This window comes from Telmatherina bonti (assembly GCF_933228915.1).
Source record: "Telmatherina bonti genome assembly, chromosome: 22".
Lineage (NCBI taxonomy): Eukaryota > Metazoa > Chordata > Actinopteri > Atheriniformes > Telmatherinidae > Telmatherina > Telmatherina bonti.
Window position 1 is genome coordinate 7,189,517 of NC_136631.1, and position 25,665 is coordinate 7,215,181.

Here is a 25,665-nt window from a genome sequence, read left to right on the forward strand (position 1 = left end):
AATTCTAATGCGCTTAAAAGCAAATATTTGGTTTGAGCAGCTTTATTCAACAGTCTGAACCCTCTCAAATAAGCATTCTTGTAATTTCTTTAAGAAATTTCCAGGAAATGGTTTCTAGGCTTCCTGATAGGCTTTTCAAAGCTCTCTCTTCTTTGGATATTGGCTGCCATTCGTTTTGTTTTCCATCCAGATGATCCAAAGCTGCTTCAGTAATAATGGGGTCAAGGCTCTGGAGAAGATTCAGACATGTTTCAGCCTTTTCTCCTAGTTTCCCTACCTTAAAAAGGGCTTTTAGGGTGCATTCACATTAGGAGAGTCCACTACATTCCGTCCGATTGGGGACTCGGCTTAGTTGTAGGGGGGTGTATCCATGCGGACCAAGATTTCATTCATGCAGAACTTCGATCAAACACGTCAAACCATTAGAATAGCCCACCAAAGGTGGCGCTGCACTAGTATTTAGCAAAAGAGGACAAGACCAGCGTGAAGAAGAAAACTCTGTTTCATCCACCTGCCAGTTAAACATGGAGATGAAACTATGGCTGTTTTGGGTTTTTATTGTGTCTTATGCAAGTATCCTGCAGAAATACACTGCAACAAAGGACGCAGTATGAACACCAGACGAGGCAGAGGACCCTTAATACTGTTGCTATGAATTTACCCACAATGCAATGCTACGCCAAACGCAGGAAAGGACTCTTTTTGTGGTGCGCTTTCTGTATTTGGTCCACTTGAAATGGACCGGGACCTGCGTTTGTAGGTGGACCGAGTCTGCTTCTTTGGTTTGAATCAGAATTTGTTTGGTGCGTTCACATTTCCCCCAAACGAAGCGGACCTTTCGGGCAAACGGACTCCGATTCGAATCAAAAAGGCTTATGTGAATGTGCCCTAAGACAGCCTTTTCTTCATGGTAACCAAGCCAGCCTATTTATCTGGGTACCAGCAGTTGGGGTCCCTTTCTCACTGATCCAACCATAAAGGTTGGAGCTTCACACACTGCAATTCATTTAATGGTCAAAATCAGTCGTCACTTCGTGTTCAACTTGGCAATGAGAACAAACCAGGAACAGGTTGATGTTTAAATAAACAGTGTGATTTTAGTTGTTTAAAGCATCCAAAGAAGAACAAACAATCTGCTTGATGTCCATCATTCTCTTTCTGCTTCTTTGTTACAATTCAAGCAAGGTGTCCTGCTATGCTACTACGTAGCCAACACATGTATGATCCTCTGCCTTATAACCCACCTACCAGGTAAGGGTACATCTGACTGTATAACACAACCGATAAATAGATAATAGATAAAACTGAACAAAATGGAAGTATTGCTGTATTCTTTGTGCTTGCCAAAGGATATAAGGTATTTATGAAGGTATCCAGCAGAAAAATCTCAGGATGGTGAAGCTTACTGGAGGTCAATGATCTTAGAAACTGCTCTTTAGAAAAGCTTTAAACAAAGGGATGTGTCTTTAGGAGATATTTTTCTAAGAGTCCAGACCTTAACCAGATGGTGGCAAGGCTTCTTTCTACAAAAGAAAATAAAAGAAAGATTGAAAGAACTTCCATTAGAAGACTTCGTGCACATCAAAGAGAAGGGAATCAACTTTGTGAGTCAAAATGATGTGACTCACAAGCCCTCTCTGGTCTGAGTGGGCAAAGTCATGTGACTAAACAGCATCTGTCTACTTCTATTGTTCTGGATGTCCACCACAGCTGTTTTTATCTTCCATGACGTCTGTTTTCCATTTTAAAAAAAAAACAAAAAAAAAACTTTTAAAATAGTGAAACATTAGCTGTTTCCAAACGTTGCCTCAATATAACAGTCTTCCTATATTTTCCAAAAGCACCTGGAATTTTCTTAAATGAAGCATGACAACTTTTCTCTGCACTATGAATACATATATAACAAAACGTCTTTCTGCATATCTGAGTCTTCACATCAACAGTGAATAGAGAAAAGCGCAACATTTTAACCAGTCTTTTTACTGGTTTAATGCCACATTAATCTGATTTGACTGCAAGTGCAAAACAATGTTTTTAGGAGCCTCATACATTTTTCAAGTTAAGCCACAACTTCCTGTTGTGGGTCACAACCATTACTGCCTGGGCAAGATTTTGTGCAATTTAAGCAAAACCTATTTCCTCTTTATTACACAGGGTTCTTCCCAAAGCGGGGCCACACTTGCACCAGACTTAATACACAAAGAGATGACGGTCCTGATTATCTGAGACAGCAGACATAGGTGGGTTTAAAGGGCTTGCCAAGAAGTCATTAAACCTGCTCCACCAGACTTGGCAGAACTCCTGATGGCTATCGCATACTGGTTCTTTACTAGATCTAAGCTGCAGAGGTTGTTAAAAAGTCCACCACTATCATTTCATTTTCTAAACAGCATCATAACAACTTAATAACATTTTATTCATGAAGCTTTCTAAAAGTTTCACACTTGGCCTGTTTTTTTAAGTTCCAGTCAAACAGAAGCGTCATTAATACACTGTTTCATAAAAACCTCTACTTGGAACGTAAATGGTGCTGAAATATTGCAACAGCAACAGATTGATAGGAACTGATGTATCATTTTCATGACGTGTATAAACGGAGATCTGACATCCTGTGAGTCACCATAATTCCACTGAGCTAAATGAGATCAGGTTTATTGATGATGATCATTACACTGAGCAATACTCTCCGCTGCATACCTGAGGAAGCGCATTCAGAGAGGAAAGTCTCTGATGTGGGGAGTTAATTAAGAAGCACAAGACCCTTCCAGCAAATGTTCAATGGCACAAACATTAAGTTTACTGGTATCATTTTGCTAAAATGAGCAAACCAGTCTTTTTATTCCCGTATTAAAAGACTCGTGTGGGTGCTGGACTATCACAGCATTATTTCCAAATATTACAGTGATAACATTTATTTAGATTGTTCTGAATAAAAAGCTAAAAATCAAAAGATTGTTTAATAAATTTATTGTGTGATTTTAACAAAATAAAAAAACTGAATTAAATAAAAACATTGTTTATAGTTGTGCATGTTAGAAGTGTGTATTTTCTATCAACAGAAATAAAAATCAGCATAAACTTTGACTTTTAAAGTTGATCTGCTTGCTTTTAATAATGGTAAGAAATAGAAACATGCAGATTTTAAAAGGTTGAAGCAGAAAAAGATTCCATTTATTAACTTCACATGAAAATTGTTTGTCCCTTAAACAAAAAAGTAAATTAAAAAGAGAAAGATGCTGTTAGATAAGCTCATAAATGATAATAGTTTATATTCCTTAAATAAACACAATTAAAAATTGCTTTTGAAGATTTATAGATTGTTTATAAAAAATAAATTAAAAAAATAAAAAATATGCAATTATTCAAGTTAGATGCAAAGTAAAAAGTTTATTTAAAAAAATATTTGTACCTTAAATGTAATAAAACACTATTTATTAAAAGGTACTTAAATGTTCTACTAAAAACAAAAAAATAAAAACTTTAAAGAAATGTATTAATTCCAGCAGCATGCAGATTGTTTTTCAGTAATAAGTAATTAAATAAAATAGAAAAACAGGCTAAGTTAATCTTGAAAGTTGATAGAGACGATCTTTCCTCTTTTCTAATAAGATAAAATATAAAATAAAAATTTTTATCACATTATATATATATATATATATATATATATATATATATATATATCTTAAAAAGCAGCAACTCCGCTTCATGCCTTCTCTGTGTTAACCACGCCCACCTCAAATGTCTAACCAATCACACGATACTTCTCGGAACCCCGCAAGAAAAAAGTTCTGCGGCTCGATGTGTTGAGAACTGTCTTCAAACACGTCCGCGAGAACAAAATGACGTAATTTTCTTCTCGGAGCCTCGAGAAGAAGAAGAAAGTTCTGGCTTCTCGTGGAGGATGGAACGAGCTTCACTGTTGTGTTGTGCTGCTGATTTCTTGAGCACATGTTCCTTTAGCAACGTAGCGTCTTGACAGGCAGAGGCGGTCGAAAGAAAGTGCAAATATGGAGCGACTACAACGAAGCTTTTCACCGTGTCGTATTGAAAAAGCAAAAAAGAAAAGAAAAGAAAAAAATTCAAAAAACAGGAAAACCAACCAGAGCTGCTTTAACTTGCTGCCAATCGACAAGGGAAAGCAAAAAAAGACTCATTTAATTTTTTTTTTTTTAAAATGACAGTAAATAAAAAAAGAAACATCACAGAAATTTGTTTCTATGAAATGAAACAACTGAAATGAAATGAGTTGACAAACTGCATCCTTTTTGTTTTTCCTCTCATGCTGCAGAACCGATACTTCACACAATAATTCAATTAACCTGAGAGCAGCTGGAAACCAGCAAAGTGTAGAACACAAAGAGCTGACAAATGGATGGAAGAGCTGGAATTAAAACACACCACGCAGTGCAATAAGCACGATTAGACTTCATACTGTTCCACCTTCATTTGCATTTCCTGCTAATTAATCTGAAAACATGGTCCGACATACAGATGAACAGACATGCCTGATTTCAGCATCTTAGCTGCTGCTGTTCCCACTTTGAGACTGAAGATGGGAAAACGTTTCTACCAGTAAAACGACATTTCAGCTGAATTCCAGAGTCTACAGAAACACTTGCATGAAAACAGGCGTGAAACTGGTTTGCTTACATTTCAGGGTTTCTCCAGCATACGGGATGTGAAGTTTGAAGCGATCGCAGCACGGAGCCGGAGTCAGAGATGTACATCTGAACACAAAACATCAAACATCAGCAGATGAAGTGAACAATTAATAACCTCAATTCAGTCATTCTTTTTAATTAGAGACTGACTCTAAAACTGCTCTTTATTTTTCCATAGTCTGCTTGTTCCAATAGAAAAAATGGAAATAAATATTTGGACATATAAGTTAGTTTTTTAAAACTAATTTGTAGAAAGAGTTCCCACCTTTATAATGAGGACTTCATAAATCAATTATAACTCTATTTTCATCTCTAAATTTAAAATAATGGCAATCCATGAGCTACAGAAGTCGGAGATTACACACTCGTGGATAAACGACCATTACTGAGGACAAGTTTGAGAGGCTTGAAGATTAAAATGGCTAAAATGAAAGCACACATCATCCTCACTTTTCTTCAAACCAACACAGTGAAGGTGCAGATAAGGTCTGAAAGACTTCAGTAGTTTAATCTATATTTCAACTAGTTTTAATAACAGTTATCTTAGATTAAATTGCTTTATTAAATGTGTCTAAAGCTCCTCTACATAGCTGTTAAATGTGAATGAGGAGGCCACGAGAAAAAAGGTGTAAAACGGTGATCAGGCTGTCTATAAGAACAGAATAATCTGATGCAACATTTTTTTTTTTTTTTTTAAAGTCACTAAAAATTAGAAGTAAAATCACACTATTCTCAATTGTGAAATTTAATTGTGAAACACTGATCAGTTCAGAGATGGTTTCTGATTTGTGTTAAAGACTTAAATTATTACATAATATGGCTGTTATGATTTGTTCCAACGCAAATATCCTAGAAAAAAATAGTAGAAAAGTTATATTTTTCATTTTCATTCTGTTTAACTACAAGTAGTAGACACTAACTGGATCATCTTTCAACTGGAAGGTAAGTAATTCATTTATACTTATCAATCAATCTATTTCATTTCCACTAAAAAGCCTCAGAAAACTTTCCACAACAGAAATCTTTAACTATCATCCTGTTTTGTTTAAGTCAAACCACAATGCTGTTTATGCTGCACCCATCATGTCTGCAGCCTTTTGCACAAACCTGCGACACCAGCATTATGATCTAAATTATGAACTGATCGGTACGGTCCAGGGTTAGGCAGCAAAATAAATGTGGAAAATTATATTTTTCTCTTAAATTGTTCCCTTTTCTAACAGTACAATAAAATTCCAACATGATACAAGGTTTAGTTGTGTTTAATTTGTGTAAAAAAGCTAAAACAACACTGGCTGGAAATAAATATGATGTTGCACAAACTTATTAAAACAAAGCCACAATGAATGTGCATGACCAAAGTGAAAGGTGGTAAAACAAGTAACTATAGTCCCACTGTTGTCGGACCCGGCAGTACTTTTGTAACTATAGCAGTCATATTAGTCTAACACAACATTTAGATTTGTTTCAATGAAGAGAACACATCTTATATCAGAAGCTTTCAGTGAAAGAGGACTATAAATTTGCATATTTTATTAACACTTGTAGGTATGATAATATCCAGGAGGATTATTCTGAGACATATTTCTGCAGAAATGTGAAATTAGCTCTTGAATCAGTCTTCACGCAGACACACACATCAAAGTGAGACGTCCTTCATCTGTCATTCGTCAATGAAGAATCCTGGGATTGTTTAAAAAGGATTTAGTGGCTTGTTTGTTTCGTATCATAAACCTGTGGTTCAGAGCTTTGCCTCACCCAGTTTTTAGGTCTGTGACCCGGAGGCAGTTGGTGGAGTCCAGCCCCACTCGGCCATTTCTCACCACGCTGCAGAGCAAAGGCCGCAGCTCAGGTGAGATCCGGTGCAGCGCAACCTCAGGTGACATGTTGTTCATTGTTCCCACTCTGGAGAAGTCTAAGGAAAAAACAGCAACAGTCCATGAAAATTATTATCATCATTATTATTATCATTAATAGAGCTCGAGTTTTAACTAGGACTAAGAGGTCTGTACACATCACACTAGTTTTAAAATCTTTACACTGGTTTCCAGTCAATCACAGGATAGATTTCACAACCCTGCTGATTGTTTACAAATCCCAGAATGGTTTAGGACCAGAATACATCTGTGATATGTTCAGAGAATATAAACCAAGCAGAGCTCTTCGATCCAAAGACTCGGGTCAACTAGTCCAGACCAGAGTCCAGACTAAACATAGAGAAGCGGTATTTAGCTGTTATGCTGCAAACAACTGGAATAATCTGCCAGTGGAAATAAAACTTTCACCAAATGTAGAAACTTTTAAATCCAGGTTAAAAACATTTCTTTTCTCATGCGCCTATGCATGACATCTGCACAGTAACTTTTACTTAATTCTGCTTTTAATTATTTTAATATAATTTATTTTATTATGATTTTGTTATTTGTATTTTCTTCTATGCTTTTTTTTCTGTAACGCTTTTAATGTTTCATGTAAAGCACTTTGAATTGTCTTGTACATGAAAGGTGCTATACAAATAAACTTGCCTTGCCTTGATATTAATATATTATTATTATTATTATTATTATTATTATTATTATTATTATTATCCGTAATTAACATAATTACAGATCGTATGTATGTACCTGTACATACCATCTGTAATTATGTTAATAGCCTCTGCCAACACAGGATGTATAGTTAAAGCCCATACCCATCTGTATTTAATGCTCATAGTATTTAAATCAGTATACTGGGACAACCACTTTATGACACAGCTGTAAAATACTTGTACTTACTGCAGATAATATATACTTAGCACTTGTTGCTTATTGCACTCTGGTTAGATGCCAACTGTGTTTCGTTGCATTGTACTTGTACATGTGTAATGACAATAAAGTTGAATCTAATCTAAAAATTATCATCATCATTATTATTATTACTATTATTAAAAAGACAAAACACACACTTTAATCAAAGATATGATTCAAAGGACATGAAGTGCTTCACGCACTAGTTTTTCCAGCTGTCATTTCCTGATGTCATGCAAATATTTGCATCTCAGATTCATTTCATTGTTACTGAATACTAGTTTTCTGCTCAAACACTTCATAGTAATGATGCTTTTAACCAGTCAGAAATGCAAACGAACATATTAAACATCCCATACATGACTGTAGTTTATAGTTAGGTTAAAAAAAAAAAAAAGGGGGGGGGGGTTATTCCTGCAAACGCTTCATAGTATCGATGCTTTTTTACTAGTAAGAAATGAAAACTAACATATTAAACATAAAAAATCTGACTGTAGTTTATAGTTAAGATAAAAACGAAGGATTTTCACATCTAAATAAAGCTGTTTCTTATCAAAACAAACCTTAAGGCAGCCTGTTTTGCATTAAAAGCATAATGTGAGTGCTGCTGTAGTTTTCTCATTATTATATTTAATTCTAACGAGCTGCTGTCGTTAGCTATCGTTAGCTTAGCACCGACTAGTGAAATAATTTAGACAAAAAATAACAATTAGCACACTCCAGACACGACTTATCCATAACCTGTCTATTAAAATAAACCATGCGGTGCATGTTACAGTACCTTAAATAGATGGAAATCGGTATATTTTAGCTTAAAAGTCCAATGTTTACTTCATGCTCTCAAACTTTCCGGTGCGTGTTGTTTGGGTCCTCATATTCACCCCGCGTTTAGCTGTCTTTAATTATGCCTGTTGCTAGAGGGAGTCGTTTCCGCTTCAAAATTTAAATATTTGATAAGTTTATTGCTCTAAAAACATATCTGATTTCATACATCTGTAAACAAGCTATATGACACTAAATTTAGCAGATACAAGCAGATTTAGTGTAAATAATTGATCTGGCATGTTACACAGGAGTCTTCCTGCACTTTGACCGTCACTGGGCTGTGGGTTTTAGAGCTGTCTATTCTGCAAGAACAAATTTGAGTTTAAGGTAAATTTGGGTCGTCTTTTACTGAGAATCTTTGCCTCAACATATTTTATTTAAAGTTAGCCTTCGTGTAATGATGATGGAGTATGTTCCTTTGAATTAAGGAGCTGTTTACTCTAAAATACTGTAGCCAGAAGAAGAGCATTGTTCTGCTTGTGTACAAACTTCAGGGTAAATTATTATGTAATAAATTTTATTTATACACATCACTTTACAAGTTCATTCTACTTATCTACAATAGAATGTAAAAACAACTATTGACTCCAGTTGTAATTTCTATTAATGGGCCATAAAACAATAAAAAGTTAATTTAACCACACATTTTTTCCAGAATCATTAAAGAAAATACATTTTATACACAACGTTAAAAAAAACAAACACCACATTATATACTAGGGGTGGGAATATTGAATCAAAAATCTGGATTTTTTCTTCACAATTAAAAAAAAAAAAAAAAAAAAAAATCATATATATATATATATATATATATATATATATATATATATATATATATATATATATATATTTTTTTTTTTTTTTTTTTTTTTTTTTTTTTTGTTAAATTTTTTTTCAAATAAATAAGATTAATCCACGATAAAATTTATGTCATTTTTATTGTTTTATTGGTCTTTTTACTTGTTTTCTAGGGCATTATAGCAGCAGAATGATGATCTGGCTAATGTGTTGTTTTTTCCTCATTGAAATTAAGAAAATTGATGAACAAAAAAAAAAAAAAAAAAAGTTGTGTATATTTTTTTTGTTTTTAATCTGCAAAAATCAGCAATGTTGGAGAATTGTGTGAATTGCCATTTAAATCTAATCAGCCCCCCAAAAATTCGGAATTGATTTGGGACAAAAGCATCTCATCACAGTCCTATAATATACACATGTAAATTCAATAAATATAAACAACTTGAAGATAACAAACACACTGGAGCAAACATCTGGCAACTTCTGACATTTAGGTGATAGCAGATTCTTACATAACAGATTATTTTTGCCTCATTTGATGGTTTCTACACAAAAAAAAAACACAGATTTCTCAATTTAGTCTAAATAAAAAATTAACATTTTCTTTTTTTTGTATAATTTTAAAATCCTTTTGAAGTCTTGTGTAAATAAGAGCAAATTAAATGGATAGGCAACACTGCATAAACGCTTTATGTTCTCCAAAAAGTATAAAGAGGCATATTTATTAAGTTATTTGTTCATATCCCATGAAAGAATAAAATATTTCAGAAATGACCGTATGCATTGACGTGTCAAATGTGTTCAACTAACATAATAAAACCAACCCTAAGTGGTAGAAACTAGTAGATGCATGCAGCTTTATCAGTTAAGCTCCTGCATGTGGGCAGGTTGGCTGATTCGTGACTGGGAAAGTCCGCCTTCGCAGGGCTGAATCTGAATCAACTGTAAGATCATCCAAACAATACTGGTTGGATTTTGTATTTATTTATTTTGAAAGATAAGAGGAATATTTCCACACAGAGCTGCAGTTTAGCTTCCTCTAAACCGAAAGCATTGAACAACATGACCAAAAAAAGCATTTAATAAACACTTTGTGTGTTTTAAGGGTTAAAAGCTCAATTTAAAAATTGTCGTTGTGATTACAATAATTTTTTTATTCATAAATGGCCCTGTAATGGTAATAACGGGCACCATCCCATTAAGTCCTGACTCCATGATTAGGCATGGAGAAAACATCTTTTAAAAAATCCAGAAATGGGTCCAGAAACATTTTCTTTAAAGTGTTTGACCCTCTGTGAGCAACCTTGATTTGCATTTAGATTAATCTATTTAAATGCATCACCTTGTCATGTCAGAGTGCAGATATATATGTGTGGTAAAGCTCATTTAGGACATGTAACACTTTCTACACCAAAGCGTACATGCACGGACTTATAGCTGAGGCTGATTAGTTACTTCAGCTCAATTTCAAGAAGTGAGGGAGGAATGAAAAGGTCAGTCAAGAGTTCAGGTCTCATAATATTCTCCTGCAGATGAAGTCAGGAGGATTCTGGGTTGACTTATCTTGCCTGCAGAGGGAAAACAATATCCTGCATGATGTGGAGGGGGAGGGTGGGGGGTTGAGCCATCCCACAGCCAGCGGCCAAGCTTTCCAAGTCTTCCACTGCCTAGGAAGAGATTTGAGGAGATTAACACGCTAGCATTAGCTCTGATACAAGCAGGGGATTGAATTAATTAAAGCCTTCGATGGGCTGTGGTGCATTCACGTGGTGTAGCATTGAAATGCCCCCCACCTACCCCTGGTTATGATTGGAATTTGTACAGCTCAGCCTGTGATTTGCTCTATTTTTACCTTCTTACTTGTTTCAGTCAAGCTCACGTTAAAGTGGGAGATAAATAAAACCCGAGTGGTTTTTTTGTTTGGAGGCTTTTGAGAAACTAGTTTACATATTTACCCTGAAATGCCCCTGCTGTGCTTTATACTATGGCCTCATTTCTGAATATGTTCCACTGCACAAAACATGTTGAGACAACCTGAAGCGTACACATAAAGCCTCTCAAATATAGGAGAGGAAATAATACAAATATGTGTCTTGATCGTCAGATCATGAGCGAGGAGGCTTTTGATGTCGTGGTGGTTGGATCCTGCATGACCGACTTGGTGAGGTGAGTATTTCACACACATTAAAAAAAAAAAAGTCACTTTGTTCATTGTCTGAAATGACCATGATATATTTATTATTAAGAGTCTCAGTGGGAAGCTTTCAGCTAAATCTGGGCTCAGGAAGACGCTCTGCTTCCTCAGGTGGACTCAGCAGGAAGAACATGTTGGGCAAATTCTTATTAAGAAATGTTTTATATCAACATAAAGCAGTTTGTATGAAGATCCTGCATAATGCAGATGGATTTATTAGATGTTTACATGTTAAAACCAGAGTAAACAGTAAACATATATATGATAATATGTGTGTTATGGATGAAAAGGTTTTGTGGTGAAGGCTGTAACCTATAGGAGTTGTTAACCAAACAGAAGATATAGGTAAGATCAGTGGTCCTAAGATGATTTAATGTTGTATTTGTAGAGTATAGCAGCTATTTTAGTCAATAAATAAATAAAAAACATGTTTACTTAGTAAATATATATGCCTATAGCATGAATAAATATGGCTTTGTTATAAATATTAATGTACAGATGTGCAGATTAAAATCACTAAATGAATGTTTTTAGCTTTAAAATAACATTTTATACCTGCTGTAGCAGCAGCGTAACCCCTCGCACCTCTTACATTTCTTCCAGCCCCAGTTGTCAAAATACTGAACAACAAAACAACACAATAAAAAACAACGGCATTAATAACAACAAATTACAAAAGACTGGAAAAAAGCAAGAACATAAATGTAATAAAAAATAAGGTCAAGTTCAAGTATATCCAGAATTCAATGTGAAGAATGGGGTCTTGAGCGGACTGAAAACCAGAAACAGACTGGGCAGCAAACTGTTCCACAGCTTCCCAGCAGCAAATGAAAAAGCTTTGATTTGAGCCTGAAAGAAGGAACCTTCATAAAGAACCGGACAGAAGACCTCCAAACCCAGACTGGAGCATGCTGGTGCAGCAGCTCCAACAGATACAAGGGAGCTGCGCCGTTTAACACTTTAAAAACAAGTAATAAAGTTTTGTACTGAGTCCAAAAACTAAAGAAAATATGCCCAAATTTTTATTATAAAATCCCCCCCAAAAAAACAGTCATAACAACGGAAACTATGCACAGTTTCTCATCATCCTGCTCTGTTATCCTGCTCCAGACCTGCTGAGAAAAGGCACTCTGTGTGGAAAAACTGCTTCTTACCTTAAAAAACTGCAGGAAATTAAATGATTATTGACTTTAAATTTAGCTATCCTAAACATTAATATTAAATATATAAAGCATTGCCAATAATAATCAAAATCCTAAAAACAAGATAAATGATATGCTGCATTTGGCAATATTCTCACATCAAAGGATATTTTATTTATAAAGCCCTTTTCACAAAAACTTCACAAAGCACTTTACATAGTCAAACAAAGAGTTTAAAAACACACACCAGATTAAAATCTCTCTAACATTCATCCATACATGTATGCAACATTCGTTCAGAGTTTATTATATCAAACAATAAGGCCAAATAAAAGCAACAGGTATAAAATATAAATAAAGGAATTCATAAAAACAACATACATACAGATAAAAGCAAAAAGCAGGTCAGAGGTATTTAATAAATAAATAAGGTAAAGGGGGAAAAAAAATCAATCAAAATGATAAAATTAATGAAAATTTCATTTTTATCCTAATTGTAGGAAATAAATCTCATTTATTATGTAAACACGGCTGTAAAACTCATGATGAGGAGGTGATCAAGTCTTTTCTTCATCATCAGTATTAGTCTGTTTTCTCTCAGTCCTCTGAGGCGACCGCTACCTTCCTGCAGTTTCTACACGAAGAGATGACGTTACATCCCATCCCGCAGACCGTTTCCGTTAATAAACACGGTATTTGTGTCGGACTGAGGGACTCAGTGTGTTCTACCAGCTGCCTTACAGGCTGATTTAACTGAGCAGTCAACATGTTTCTGTGGACAAAAACTTTGCAGTTTTTCAGCAGCCACTCTAAAAACCAGGCTTTGCACAGGAGTGTGTGTTCCCATCTGTCTGACCGCAGCCAGAGCTGATAAATAACAATCACTCCAGGAGAATTATCTAAAGCCGGGCTGAAAATCGATCGCTTTCCTGTTGCTCTGAAAGATGAGTTGATCAGTAGTTAACTCAGCAGAAACAGTAGAAACACTTCAATTTATCTGTTTATTTATTTATATTTATTTCAGATACTTGTATTCACTAGTTTCTTATGCATTTTTATTTATTTAAAGGTAATAATTATTTATATGTGATGGTTGTATCTGATCTCCAACATACTATCCAGGGTTGCCAGATTATGTGGAAGCAACAAACAAGCAGATCTTTGACAACAAATCAGAAGAAATTGATCTGTTCCTAAAAAGGGAACTAAACACATGAAATCTTACTGACCGCTGTATGACATACAGTACATGTATATTTTCAGAATATGACAAGAGACATAGATGAATATACCATTAGTTGGCTCTTTTGAAACAAATTGAGCTATCAATGGTGGAGGAAGTATTATAAAGCAACATAAAGTATATTTTTTTATTTATTACAACAAATTAAAATATACATCCTAACCAAATGTTACCCAAAACACTGTTGTGTTTTACTGTATTTCCACCAGTCAGCATTGACAGGAAATTAAGGTTCAGAAACTTTTCCAGCAGAGCTGATTACATTTTTATGTCTAATTTACACCCTGACTGGATGTAACTCAGGACATGAGGGGCGTTTTCTGGTTATTTGGTAGTTGGAAGGTTGTTGACCAGCAAACATGCTTGTTTGAAGCAAAAACTAAAAATATGTTATGCTTAATAAAAGAGTTATATTCCCGTTTATTCCATTAAAGAGTTGCATAGGGACCGTAGTATTTATTGTTTATTTGTTCATTTACTTAGTGAGATAAAAAAAAATATTGGCCTAAAATTACTCATAATTAGCGGAAATGGCTAATTTCCTCTCATATTTCTTTTCTTTAAGAAGCACCACTGGTAGATATTAGAAGTGGCACATCCCTTAACAGCGGCTAAATCAGCATCCGTTTTGCATCCGGTCTCTCCTCCGAGATGTCTTTAGACAGTAAAAGTCAGTCGATGTTGTCAGCCACAGCGTGCTTTCAGAGTTTCAGTGTGTTTATATCCGCTGGCATGTGACGCCATCAAGCGGCAACCACCGGCGGTTAAAAGTAAAGCCTATGTGGAAGTGCATAAAACTGCAGTTCCCCCTTCATCCACTAGGGGCTGCAAAACAGAGCAAATCCCCATAGACTCCCATGTTAAAAAGACCAACTTCACGGCCGAAATAAACATGTTTACAGTCTGGTACAGAAATCCATTTTAGGTTTAATAGGTCAGGTTTACCTTCATGACAACTGTGGGGGGAGTGAATTTTTTTCTAACTCGCCCGTTTAAAAGTAATTTAATCTCGAAGTTCAGCATATTTAGGGGCGTGGCCTTTTGATTGACAGGTATCTCCTGCTTCAAGTCAGAAGAACGTAGAACAACTACGGTTTTTAGCCGGTTAACAACATGCCTTAGCTTTAGCCCGCTTACCTCCGTTAGCTGGTTAGCTCCTGTTATCTCCTGTTATCTCCGGTTTTGCTCGGTTAGCTCTTAGCTACAGAAAGCTCGGAGTTCGCACGATGTCAATCATCCACCATGACGCTCACAGCCCCCCTCTCAGCTCCACCTCTTTGCCCATATTTGTATTTTCCGGGCGAGACGACACGCATACACCTGCCAAGATGGTGATGGTAGGAACCGCCCACCGAGCTTCAATTCAGCTCTTCAGAAACCTACGGGTGACGTCATGGAGGCTCCATCCATCTCTTTATATACAGTCTATGGACGCCATGTGGACAGAACATTGCTGTAAAGTGATGGAGATAAATACTTATTTGTCATGTTCCCCTTCAGGAACGTCTGGTACAAAACGGCCGAAGCAGTGTATAATTATTGGTCTCTATGGTTCATAAAGCTCAGAACGTTGCTGGTGATTCTTGAAAAAAGATTCTTCTCTTCGACTGGAACAAACATGCAACAACTTCCTGGCATTGCTCTCATGTTCCAGGTAAAGACAACTTTCTACGGCGATTTCAGTGGACATTCACGCTTTCCAACCTTCTTGCATAACTTAACTTATGAAAATCATCCGTTAAGCAGCACAGGTTTCTCCTAAAGCAGTGTTTCTCAATTCCGGTCCTCAGACTCCCCCCGCCCTGCCTGTCTCAGACATGATCCTCCTCCAAGGCACCTCAGATTATTGAACTTCCTCATCAAATTCTCTGCAGTCTTTAAACAAGCCTTTATTTCATTCAGGTGTGTTGAAGTAGGGTTGCCTATAAAACATGCAGTGCAGGGGGGTCTGAGGACTGGAACTGAGAAACACTGTCTTAAAGACAGGAAGTTAGTCCTCATGAAATTCTCTCAACTAATATTTAGCTTGATATTTAGCCCTTTTACTTAAACCAAGATTTCAGAAGGAAGCTGGATGCAACATATTCAGACTGAGCTGATTTCTGGTTTGTTAGCATGAAGCTAACAGAATCAACCAGCTGCAGTTTGGAGGTAAACGAATGAGAAGCCTGCTTTTTTTGCAGCTTTTTGAGAAAAAAAAAACAGAGGTATTTGAAGCATCACATCTGCCACCGCTGTTAAAATCTGCGTCCCTTATTTATTCTTACTGTCTGCCACCACAACAATCATCCTTTTCCTGCAGGGGCTATATTTGATTCGCACGTCTATGGAAAATATGGCATCTAGACAGAAGGGAGTTTTCCATCATGGCCTGTAATGATCTGCACAGTTCTGCCAGCATGAGAATAAGAGGAAGTGGTTTAAAGTTAGACAACGTTGCTGCCTTTTCAGTATTTTTCCAGAAAAGGCCGCAGGGACCTTCTGTGTTTGTTTAAACAGCTTCCAGGTGACATTAAGTCGGCTTCAGGTTGTAATGCCTTTGTTTAATAAGAGCATGTAAAGGTGAAAACAGCAGCGTAAATATCACACGTCCTGATGTTATAACATCCCCAAAACAAAATGAAAAAACTGCAGAGCTAAGATGATGCAGTCAGGACTGTATTATTGGTAAAACCCAGTCGAATTTCAAGGCTTGAAAGTGTGCAGATAATCTGTTTCTAACTGCTGCACAGGAAAATGTCAGGGTTGCATCATCCTCATACGTGGTGAGATTCTTCGAGCCAAGTTAGATCCATTCCCACAAATCATTAGTCATCAGTTACAGCACAGTGTGTTAGCTGAAAACAATTTATCACCTGTCTGTGTGAGCAATGAAACAAGCACATTTAATGCCAAAGCTCCACATGCGCTCCAGCCAGCTACATGTTTGTTGAGTCTATATGTCCCATAAGATGTAAATAAAGAGGCTGTGGAGGAAAGGAAGGGTACGGCGTCTCTCATCAGAAACACATGCCCTCTGCTTGTGGGGTTTTCAAGACGAAGCGTATATTTTGCTGCTCATTACAAATTCAACTGGTGAATTTCTTCTTTGAAGGGCAGGAGTTGTCAATTAAGGCTGTAATAAGCTTACGGAAAATGCCCTGGTGGGGTCGGGGGGGGGTATTTTTCTGGATGGGGGTCAGACTACGGATAGGGAAACACATTTGCAGCCCTTCAAAGTGACATGCATGGCTTTGAAGTGAGAAATCCAGTCAGTGTTTGGGTGGCAGTACAATTGACTGTCAGACACAGACACACACACACACACACACACACACACACACACACAGGTTCTTTCTCTTTATGCCTAAGCACATGTAACACACTCCGTAGGGTTTAGTGGTAATCTACAGTGGGGCTGTGAGGTAGGGAGAGGTTGTTTCTACTATCTGCAGCCCACAAAGTAGAGGTGCAGATCTGCTCAGGCTTTTAACCCGTTGACAAAGCCGTACAGCACCCCCTGCTGCTGCAGCTCACCGAGTGGAGGCGCGTCCCACTCAACCTGCTCTCCGAAGCTGCCACAATTATGAAGCACTAAATGCTGCGCAAAACCCAACAGCTTATAGTAAAAAAATAGAAGTGATTTCACTGGAATTGATCTCAAACAGAGTCAGAAAATAGATTCAGGTTTGTTTGTTTTTTTAAATCTGTTTTTGATGCATCTTAAATATGAGGAGTCACATCTTCCTCCAAAGCCCTATTTCACAGTTTTGTATAACTTTTTCTGAGTCAGCGACTGCATTCGATGTGTTCATTCTTCTTCTTGGATGCATTCCACCTTTCCATGAGTTTTTATTACATTTGGCTCCGTAGTTCTGTGTAATCTTGCTGACAGAAAGAAAAAAGATGCAACTGAAGAAACAGGAGCCACTGATGTGTGTTTGTGATGAACTGCTGGGGGGGAAAAAAAGACCCTAAAGATTAGGGAAGGGAAACCGAATCAAAATTTTTAAAATTGATTTTTTTGTTAAATAATCTTTTTTTTTTTAAAAGAATAAAAGTAATTCATTATAATTTTTTTTGTCATTCATATTTTTTTATTGATCTTTTTACTTGTGTTCTTGGGCATTAAAGCAGCAGAATGATGGTCTGGCTACTGGGTTGTTTTTTTTTAATTGAAATCAAGAAAAATTTTTTTTTTTTTTTTGTTTGTTTGTTTGTTTGTTTTTAATCTACAAAAATCAAAGAATTGTGAGAATCACAACTTAAATCAAATCGGCACCCAAAAAATCAGAATTGATTTGAATTGGGACAGAAGCATATTGTCACAGCCCTACTATAGATCCAATCTGATCCTAGTTCTTTGTTATGTTGTCTGACATTTTTAGACACAAAACTGGTTCAGCGCTTCTCTCAGGTGCGTTTTAATGCTTCATAAATCCTGATTAAATGGTTTTAAAACAAAGTTAAGAGATATTACTATGAAAACGGTGAGGTACAATGACTCCAGCTGGTATACCAAAACAAACAAAACAGTAAAATCTGTTCAGAAATCCTGGAAAACTACAACTCAAGACCACCATTAAAAGAAGATCTTGTGTTTGGTTGAAATATGTTGCACCGTATCCTGTAAGCTGTGTAAATATTTGCCTGGCAACCAGATAAAAATCTATAAATGTAAAAATGGATAAATAAAACGAGTATATTTCTGTAAGCAGCAGGCAGTTCAGACATGTAGTAGCACGATAAGTGGCTCGTTATACCTGACGGTATAGCCGCTTCTGACCACCAAGTGTATAATGGCAAATCTCACTCTCACTCTAACAAATGGTGCATGGACCAAAATAAACACCCACATATGCACATCTTGCTTGCAAAAGAGGCATCCATGTAAGGTGCGTTGTGCTCGCTTCGCCTGTTCTTTGTAAAGTCCCTTCGCCTGTCCAGAGAATTATGCAAGATGCATAAAAAATGTCACCTCTGAATGGTCTGTGGACTTGGCAAAAACAATTATCTGACTCATAATATGAGATGAAGGCCTTTCCTCTTATTCATGATGCTTCCTCATCCTCATCACACAGGTAAAAGCTGGGAAAACACTCCACATTGGAGGTTACAAACTAGAAAGGCTTGCTATAGCACAAATAGTGGAGAACAATATTTGAGTGTGTTTTTGTCCACGTCTACTTCCCCGTGTTGCTCGCCTTAACAGCGACAGAGGAGAAGGAAATGAGAGCCAGCCTCAAAGCAAACACTTCACGTCACTGAACACCTGCTTTGGTCTGTTGGTTCCGTGGGAGAAAACACACCGAGGCTGCACTTTAGCGCCTAACTGCCCTGTTTGCCTGGCGCACTCACCACAGACAACAATAAGCAAGTGTCTCACAAGACTTGATAAGGCATGACGAGCTTCTTTTAAGAATGTGGAAATCTGTTTGTCTTAGCAGCCACTTATCTGGCGTCAGGTGACTCAAAGCCAAAGGTTTAGTCATTGTGTTAAAATTATATTATGACAGTTTGGTATGAAGTATAGAAAAGTAAATATATCAAGTTTAATTTAGGACTGGTGGATGTTGGTTAGCAGCTTATTCTTACCTAAATTAGCTATAAACTGAGCCAGCTTTATCTCAAATGGGGGTACATAAACCCCCTCTGGGTGCTTGGAGACACTCTAAGTATTATGAGGTGATTCAGTTTGATTCCATGACGACTGCCTGCTGTTACAGTTAATCATGTTCTTCAAATACTTTGAGCGTTCGACTCTCCTGTTATTGTTATGTCCAGTAATAATTTACTTTTTCTCTTTAAAGAATAAAAATTGTAAAACAATTTGTGAGCTTTTTTCTCTTTTTCTGTCATTGTTGTGCGCAGCTGTGTGTGCACCATCAGTTCAAGTAGTCAGAAATAGTACACATGTGGAAACAGACATGTATGTGCATTTATAATTATTGATACCTATTCAGATTTTACTCTTTTTATGAGGTGAAACAGTTTGTTCAGTACTAGTGAACTTTGATCAAATGTTTAAAATATTGTAGATCCATAAATAATTTGGTATATAAAATGTTTGAATAGAATAAATTATAAAATATCAATTAAATGATTTGTAAATATATATATATATATATATATATATATATATATATATATATATATATATATATATATATATATATATATATATATATATATATATAAATATTTTACACTTGAATTTTGAAATTTTTAAAATTTTAATTATACTTTTAATACTTTTAAACATAGAATATTTATTTACATACTTTGTTCTATGTTAATTTTTTTTATATACATATACATACATATATATATATATATATATATATATATATATATATATATATATATATATATATATATATATATATATATATATATATATATATGTATTTAAAAAATTAACATAGAACAAAGTATGTAAATAAATAATAGCATTTTTAATATAAATAATGAAGATTATTTATATTAATTTATTTAAATGAATAAATTTAATTATTAATTATTATTTATTTAAATCAAATTAAATACAATGACAGACACAGAGGCATTAAAAGTTAAAATCAAAATTTTAAAAATTTTAAAAATTTCAAAACTCAAGTGTATATATATATATATATATATATATATATATATATATATATATATGTATGTATGTATATATATATATATATATATATATATATATATATATATATATATATATACATATATATATGTATATATAACATTTTTTAACATAGAATATAAATCATAAAAGTATCAAATAAAATAAAATATGTAAATAAATAATATAATTAGAATAACCATTTTTAATTAAGGGTAAATAATAAGATAATAAAATAAATAAAAATTTCAGCCACAGGCTAATTTGTGAATGTTTTATGGTGTCATGTGAGCAGTTGGTGTCAGAAATTTCGTATTTTATCATTTCTCCAGGAGAAATTAGCTTAGCATAACCCCACTAACCACTCTTGTAGTGGTTAGCTTAGCATTCTTGCAAATATACCTGGTCTTTACAGGTTGGTGTTTTGTGCAAAATAAATTTATTAACAAAAGATGTCCATTTGTAAAGTTCTATTGTACCAGTTTACAGTTTTGGGAAGAGCTGTTTTGCTAAGCTAACTGTAAGCTAAACTGATAATTGCCATATTTCCACAGAAATATTGCAGAAATATTGCAAAATGCTATTAGTTATGTGTTGTTTTATCGTCATTTTGTTTTTAAACCATCTGTTTCCATGTAGCCTGCTTAAAATTGCACAAAAAGGACAAATTACAACTGAGAAAGGTATGTTTGAAACAACAAACAACCCCCAAAAACAATACTATATGAATAAATTTACAAGTTGGATACAGGTTGTTTCTTCTCCAAGAGTCACCCAGATACGTGTGCATTTCTTATGTGTCAAACTTTTGTTCTATTTTCCTTTTAGCCACACTTCAGCCTCACTGACTCCACATCCTGTTATAGCTTTGGCTATTTTAGTGCTTCACACTGCAGTGCAATAACAACGGCATTTTCAACAACAAGCTGCTCAGTTACTGGAAATCCTGAGATTGAGTGAATTTACTGTAACAGCACACCTGCCACAAACACGCTCACACACGAGCATAGAAAAAGGCCATCAACAGGGTGAAAAACAAGTTTATGACAACATTTTGCCACCCGCAAACCCTCTGGCCTCAGGCCAGTACCGCCCCAAGCCAAACCACAGAGTTCTGACATCTAGCATGAGGCTGTCTGTTGTCTCTCCCTTGTGTTACTCATTGCCCACTCCAGGCGTTGCCATTGGTGGGTTAAGGGAACAAACCGCTCCTCTTGAGGGCAGCCACCTGTGGCATACCAGCCTTGAGGGAAGGTTGGAGTTGACCAACCCTGGTGAGTCAGGCATTAACGCTCCAGCCAATGTCAAGTTGAGCCATCAATGAGAGTTGGCGATTGCATCATTTGCGCATTTGGAGATGCTTGCATCGGCTTATCTTAATGAATGTCTTGGTAAAACTCTACCTTTCTGTTTTGTCTGTTTTGATGTGGAAAATGGGGAAAAAGTTTTCTCTACAGTTGACCTCTCAGTGAAAAACCTTCACATGTTCAATATGAAAAAGCAAAATCTTCCCACTGTCGTTCTCGCTGGACAAAATACACTGAATATTGTTCAGTTTTTAGAGAGACTGTCAAGTTAAGTCAAGGGAATACATAAACCCAACTGTTGCATTCCTTTACATGGGAATCCATTATTTTATATGGTTTTGTACACAAATACATCCACTGTTTTCCCTTCAGCCAGGCACCCAGGCTACCCAAAGCGGGAGAAACCATCCATGGCCACAAGTTCTTCATTGGCTTTGGTGGAAAAGGGGCCAACCAGTGCATACAAGCTGCCAGACTGGGAGTCAAAACCGCTATGATTTGCAAGGTATGACACCATTGTGACTGATTTTGTCCTGTTTTAATGTGATTTGAAGTGTCTGTTTGGTTTCTTGTATCCAAGTTTCTGCTTAAGAAGGGCTGTTTTTACTTATCCAACCTTTCGATCGTCCTAGTCAGTAGGAATAACCCGCTAACAGTTACTACAGTCCACCAGCTAGTTAACAAACTCAAAAAACCTTTTAGTTTAGTTTAGAATTCAGTCATTTCACAACATCAACTCTCCATGGCTCATTTTCTCTTGATCAATACCATAGCGCATGCATACGCCCACCCACACTTGCGCACCTTCAAACAAGCCTATTCCCATACCATACAACCCCAAGTCTCCAATCAGTATGCTCAGCGTGGCCTTTCAACCTGAACACTAAAGCACCAAAGCTCCACCTCTGTCAGAACAAAGAGGCCCGATCGATAACAACCTAGTGCGGGAAGAGCTCTGCGGGCATGGGGAGAACCCAAAAATAGACACCCGGGCTTGTCGAAAACATCCAAGACGAAAGGCCGCTCTTCAAAGAGAATGGGGCCAAGCAGCCAATACCATCCCTACCCACAATCACAGGCAGCTAGAAGTGCCCGTATTTTGGCACGTTTTTTTGGAAAGCGTAGGTTCGAAGTAGACGCCTCAAAGCAAGGTGGGGACCCCTTCCATAACCTAAAGTAGCTACAGATGTGGACATCCCAGAGCGGACCAGGGGAAGAGGGGAAGGAGGGAAAGAAAGCGATTGCGAGGTGTGCATGAAGAGGCGTGAAGGCGGGGTTATCGTGTCTTCAAGGCTTGGCGCAGCTGGTCGTGTGTTTGCGCGTGTGTGCATCTGTTGGCTTTGTGTGTTCGTTTTTGCACATTTTCGGCGGCGGCACCATGCCAGTATGCTGGCAGGGCACACGAAAATCCAACCCAACTGAGATTTGAGTATACCACTTTTCAAAAGTTGCCGCTAACCAAGTCTGACCCCGCTTGACACTCTCTTTGTTGGAATCGTTTTGGCTTCAATCTTTTCTAGGTTGGTAAAGACTTCTTTGGAGACAATTACATCCAGAATTTCAAGGACAATGATGTACACACTGGTAAGATTTTTTTTTGCCATTCCCATGATGCACAGCAAAGAGTTCACATTGAGAGCAAAGCTTTTTATAGTCTATGTTTCATCAGGTTGGTCTTAGTTTCTTAAGGCTTTGGGATACACTGGTAAGTTTTCTGTTGTTGTGACCAATTACTGTTTCTTAAAATAGTAATTGGTCCATTTAACAGGAAAAAAACATTTTCCAGAGCACATTGTTTTCTGTTGCAGGCCAAATGCACTCAAAGCAATACATAGTTGCTATGCTAAAATTAGCCTTTTAGAAATGTTTAATGAACATCTGAGCTAATAACAGTATATATTTGACCAAATTAGACAAATAATACAGGAAAACTCTTTTCTTATTGCCTCAGACTTTGTCAAGCAGACTTCTGCTGCAGCTACAGGAGCTGCTTCCATCACCGTCAACGATGCAGGTAAACACTTGTGCCCCTAACCTTTGCTGCCCTGCCGAGATTCAAAAAGCTCTTTGAGTGGTAGGAACGATTTCATGTATGCACAGCCAAGATTACCTGTGGGCTATCAGCACACTCTCTCTGCTACTACTACACACATACTGTGCACACATGCATTCAGTTCCACCTTTGAGTAACCACCATTCAAGACTCTGTAATCACACATGCAGCAATCTATGCAGAATATCCCCTGATGGATGCACGCCTTGAAATTGCAGCCATTATTCTGCAATTTAGTATAATATTGAGCTTGAGTCAGTTAAATTTCATGTGTGTAATTATTTTCTTCCCCAAATGCAGTTTGTGGGCAAAAATTTCTCCTTTAAATGACATTATACCCAAAAGGGTTGTTAAGGATTTTAAGAGTCAAGTCGCCCATTAAGAAGCTCTCCAAGCCAGACCAATGTTTGACAACTGTCTCATAAAACCTGAGGGTTTTCGGTAAATCTGTAATTTTCTTATTGGATTGGACTTTAAGAGAACGAATTCAAAAGTTGAACATGTTCTGAAATGGTGGTTTTTGTATTGGATTAATTTTGGTCTGATAGGTTATAATTACTGACGTTTTCATGTAGAGCCCTTTGAAAAGTTCAAGAAGATTTTCTGAAATGTTTTGATGACTAGATCTGTATAAGATACATTGAAAAGACACCACAGTCCCTCTCACAAGACCTGTTATCACATACCTGATTTTGAGAGTTCCTGTTGAGTCTCACATTTGTCACAAAGCCGTCATTGTGTCCTTTGGGTGTTTGCACTCAGGTGAGAATGCCATTGTCATCGTGGCTGGCGCCAACATGCTGCTGGGTAAAGAGGAGCTGCAGGAAGCTCTTCCAGCCATCAGAAGAGCCAAAGTGTTGGTGTGTCAGCTGGAGATCAGCCCACAGACGTCCCTCCAGGCTCTGCAAATGGCTCACGACAGCAAAGGTCAGTCAGAATCTTAACGCTGCTGTTTCATGCCATTGAGCAGGTGTTAAGAAGGTTAAACAAGTTGATTCACACTTAAAAGATACGTTTTATGTCTGTGATGGACTGGCGAGCTGTGCAGGGTGCACCCTGGACAGCTTGGATAGGCTCCAGCTTCCTTGCAACCCTTCATTGGATTAAGCGGTTAGGATAATGACTGAATGAATGAATGAAGATACGTTTTATGTCTTTTTACATTTGGATTTAATGCTCTTGCATGTAAGCAAACATCTGAAATCTCTGCTTGAAAATGGTAGCAGAGTGAAAAGAAGGTGGTCTTTGTGGATTTATGACTGGAGATAATAAATGCCAGAAAAGTACCAAAAGGTCCAAAGAAACTTCATGTGGTGGTTATACAGTATAATCCACCACTCTGCAGGCCATCTGTGTTCGCAGTGTGTTTTAAAGCCTCCCAGTTTTGAGTTTACACACCGCTTCTGTGTTAATGCTCATTCACAACCCAGCTGAGCCGCCTCCTCTGGCCACAGGACTGCACATGCCTGAGTGGAAGTTTTTTTTGTGGATTTTTATCAAGAAAGAAAGATGTCACATTTGTCAGGCACATAGGTTTCAGCCATGACTGCTGTTGGAGCCAAACGTCACCATATTGGGTTGATTTTTTTAAATGTGATTTTATAAAAATACTCATCTTTAATACAGAATTAAATTATCTCCAAAAATACATAAATGTATATTTGTTGGGTAAGATGAAGACTGCTTGACACTTGACATGAATTCAACATACAGAATAGTTGTATTGTTGCTTTGGGTTTGTCAAAAATTTAGGGTTTAGAGGATGATTTAGAGTAAATACACAAAGTAAATTGAGTTCTATTGTGTATCGATTGTTGTGATTACAGTCAAGTGAAAATGTAGTTTTAATACCTCGAAATGAGACATCACTTCAATAAAAACATCAAATCTATTGAAGAAAAGGGAAAAGAACTGATTCAACTGTTCAACGATGACAACAAAGGCACTTACAGACAGCTGACCTCGACTCATTCTTACAGCTAGAAAAAGGACTTTTCACGTTATACATTAAACTCTGAAGGGAAAAGGAAGCTAATGTAACACTTGCGGTCAATG

The 25,665-nt window shown here is 36.6% G+C and overlaps 2 protein-coding genes across 2 annotated transcripts in view; one reads left to right on the forward strand and one right to left on the reverse strand.

The window, feature by feature from the left end:
- The window catches only part of babam2 (BRISC and BRCA1 A complex member 2), a 113,933-nt gene extending 105,596 nt beyond the window's left edge, over positions 1 to 8,337 (reverse strand). The window contains exons 1-3 of the mRNA XM_079262403.1: positions 8,232 to 8,337; positions 6,420 to 6,576; positions 4,651 to 4,727 (exon numbers count right to left, since the gene is read on the reverse strand). Coding sequence (XP_079118529.1) covers positions 4,651 to 4,727; positions 6,420 to 6,556 — 214 coding nt within the window. The 5' untranslated portion in view covers positions 6,557 to 6,576; positions 8,232 to 8,337. The remainder of the gene's footprint in view (positions 1 to 4,650; positions 4,728 to 6,419; positions 6,577 to 8,231) is intronic.
- A 207-nt stretch (positions 8,338 to 8,544) lies between these two features.
- rbks (ribokinase) overlaps positions 8,545 to 25,665 on the forward strand; it is a 49,796-nt gene continuing 32,675 nt past the window's right edge. Inside the window, exons 1-6 of the mRNA XM_079262558.1 lie at positions 8,545 to 8,602; positions 11,175 to 11,236; positions 21,930 to 22,062; positions 23,078 to 23,141; positions 23,509 to 23,571; positions 24,373 to 24,537. Of these exons, the coding sequence (XP_079118684.1) occupies positions 11,178 to 11,236; positions 21,930 to 22,062; positions 23,078 to 23,141; positions 23,509 to 23,571; positions 24,373 to 24,537 (484 nt within the window). The 5' untranslated portion in view covers positions 8,545 to 8,602; positions 11,175 to 11,177. The remainder of the gene's footprint in view (positions 8,603 to 11,174; positions 11,237 to 21,929; positions 22,063 to 23,077; positions 23,142 to 23,508; positions 23,572 to 24,372; positions 24,538 to 25,665) is intronic.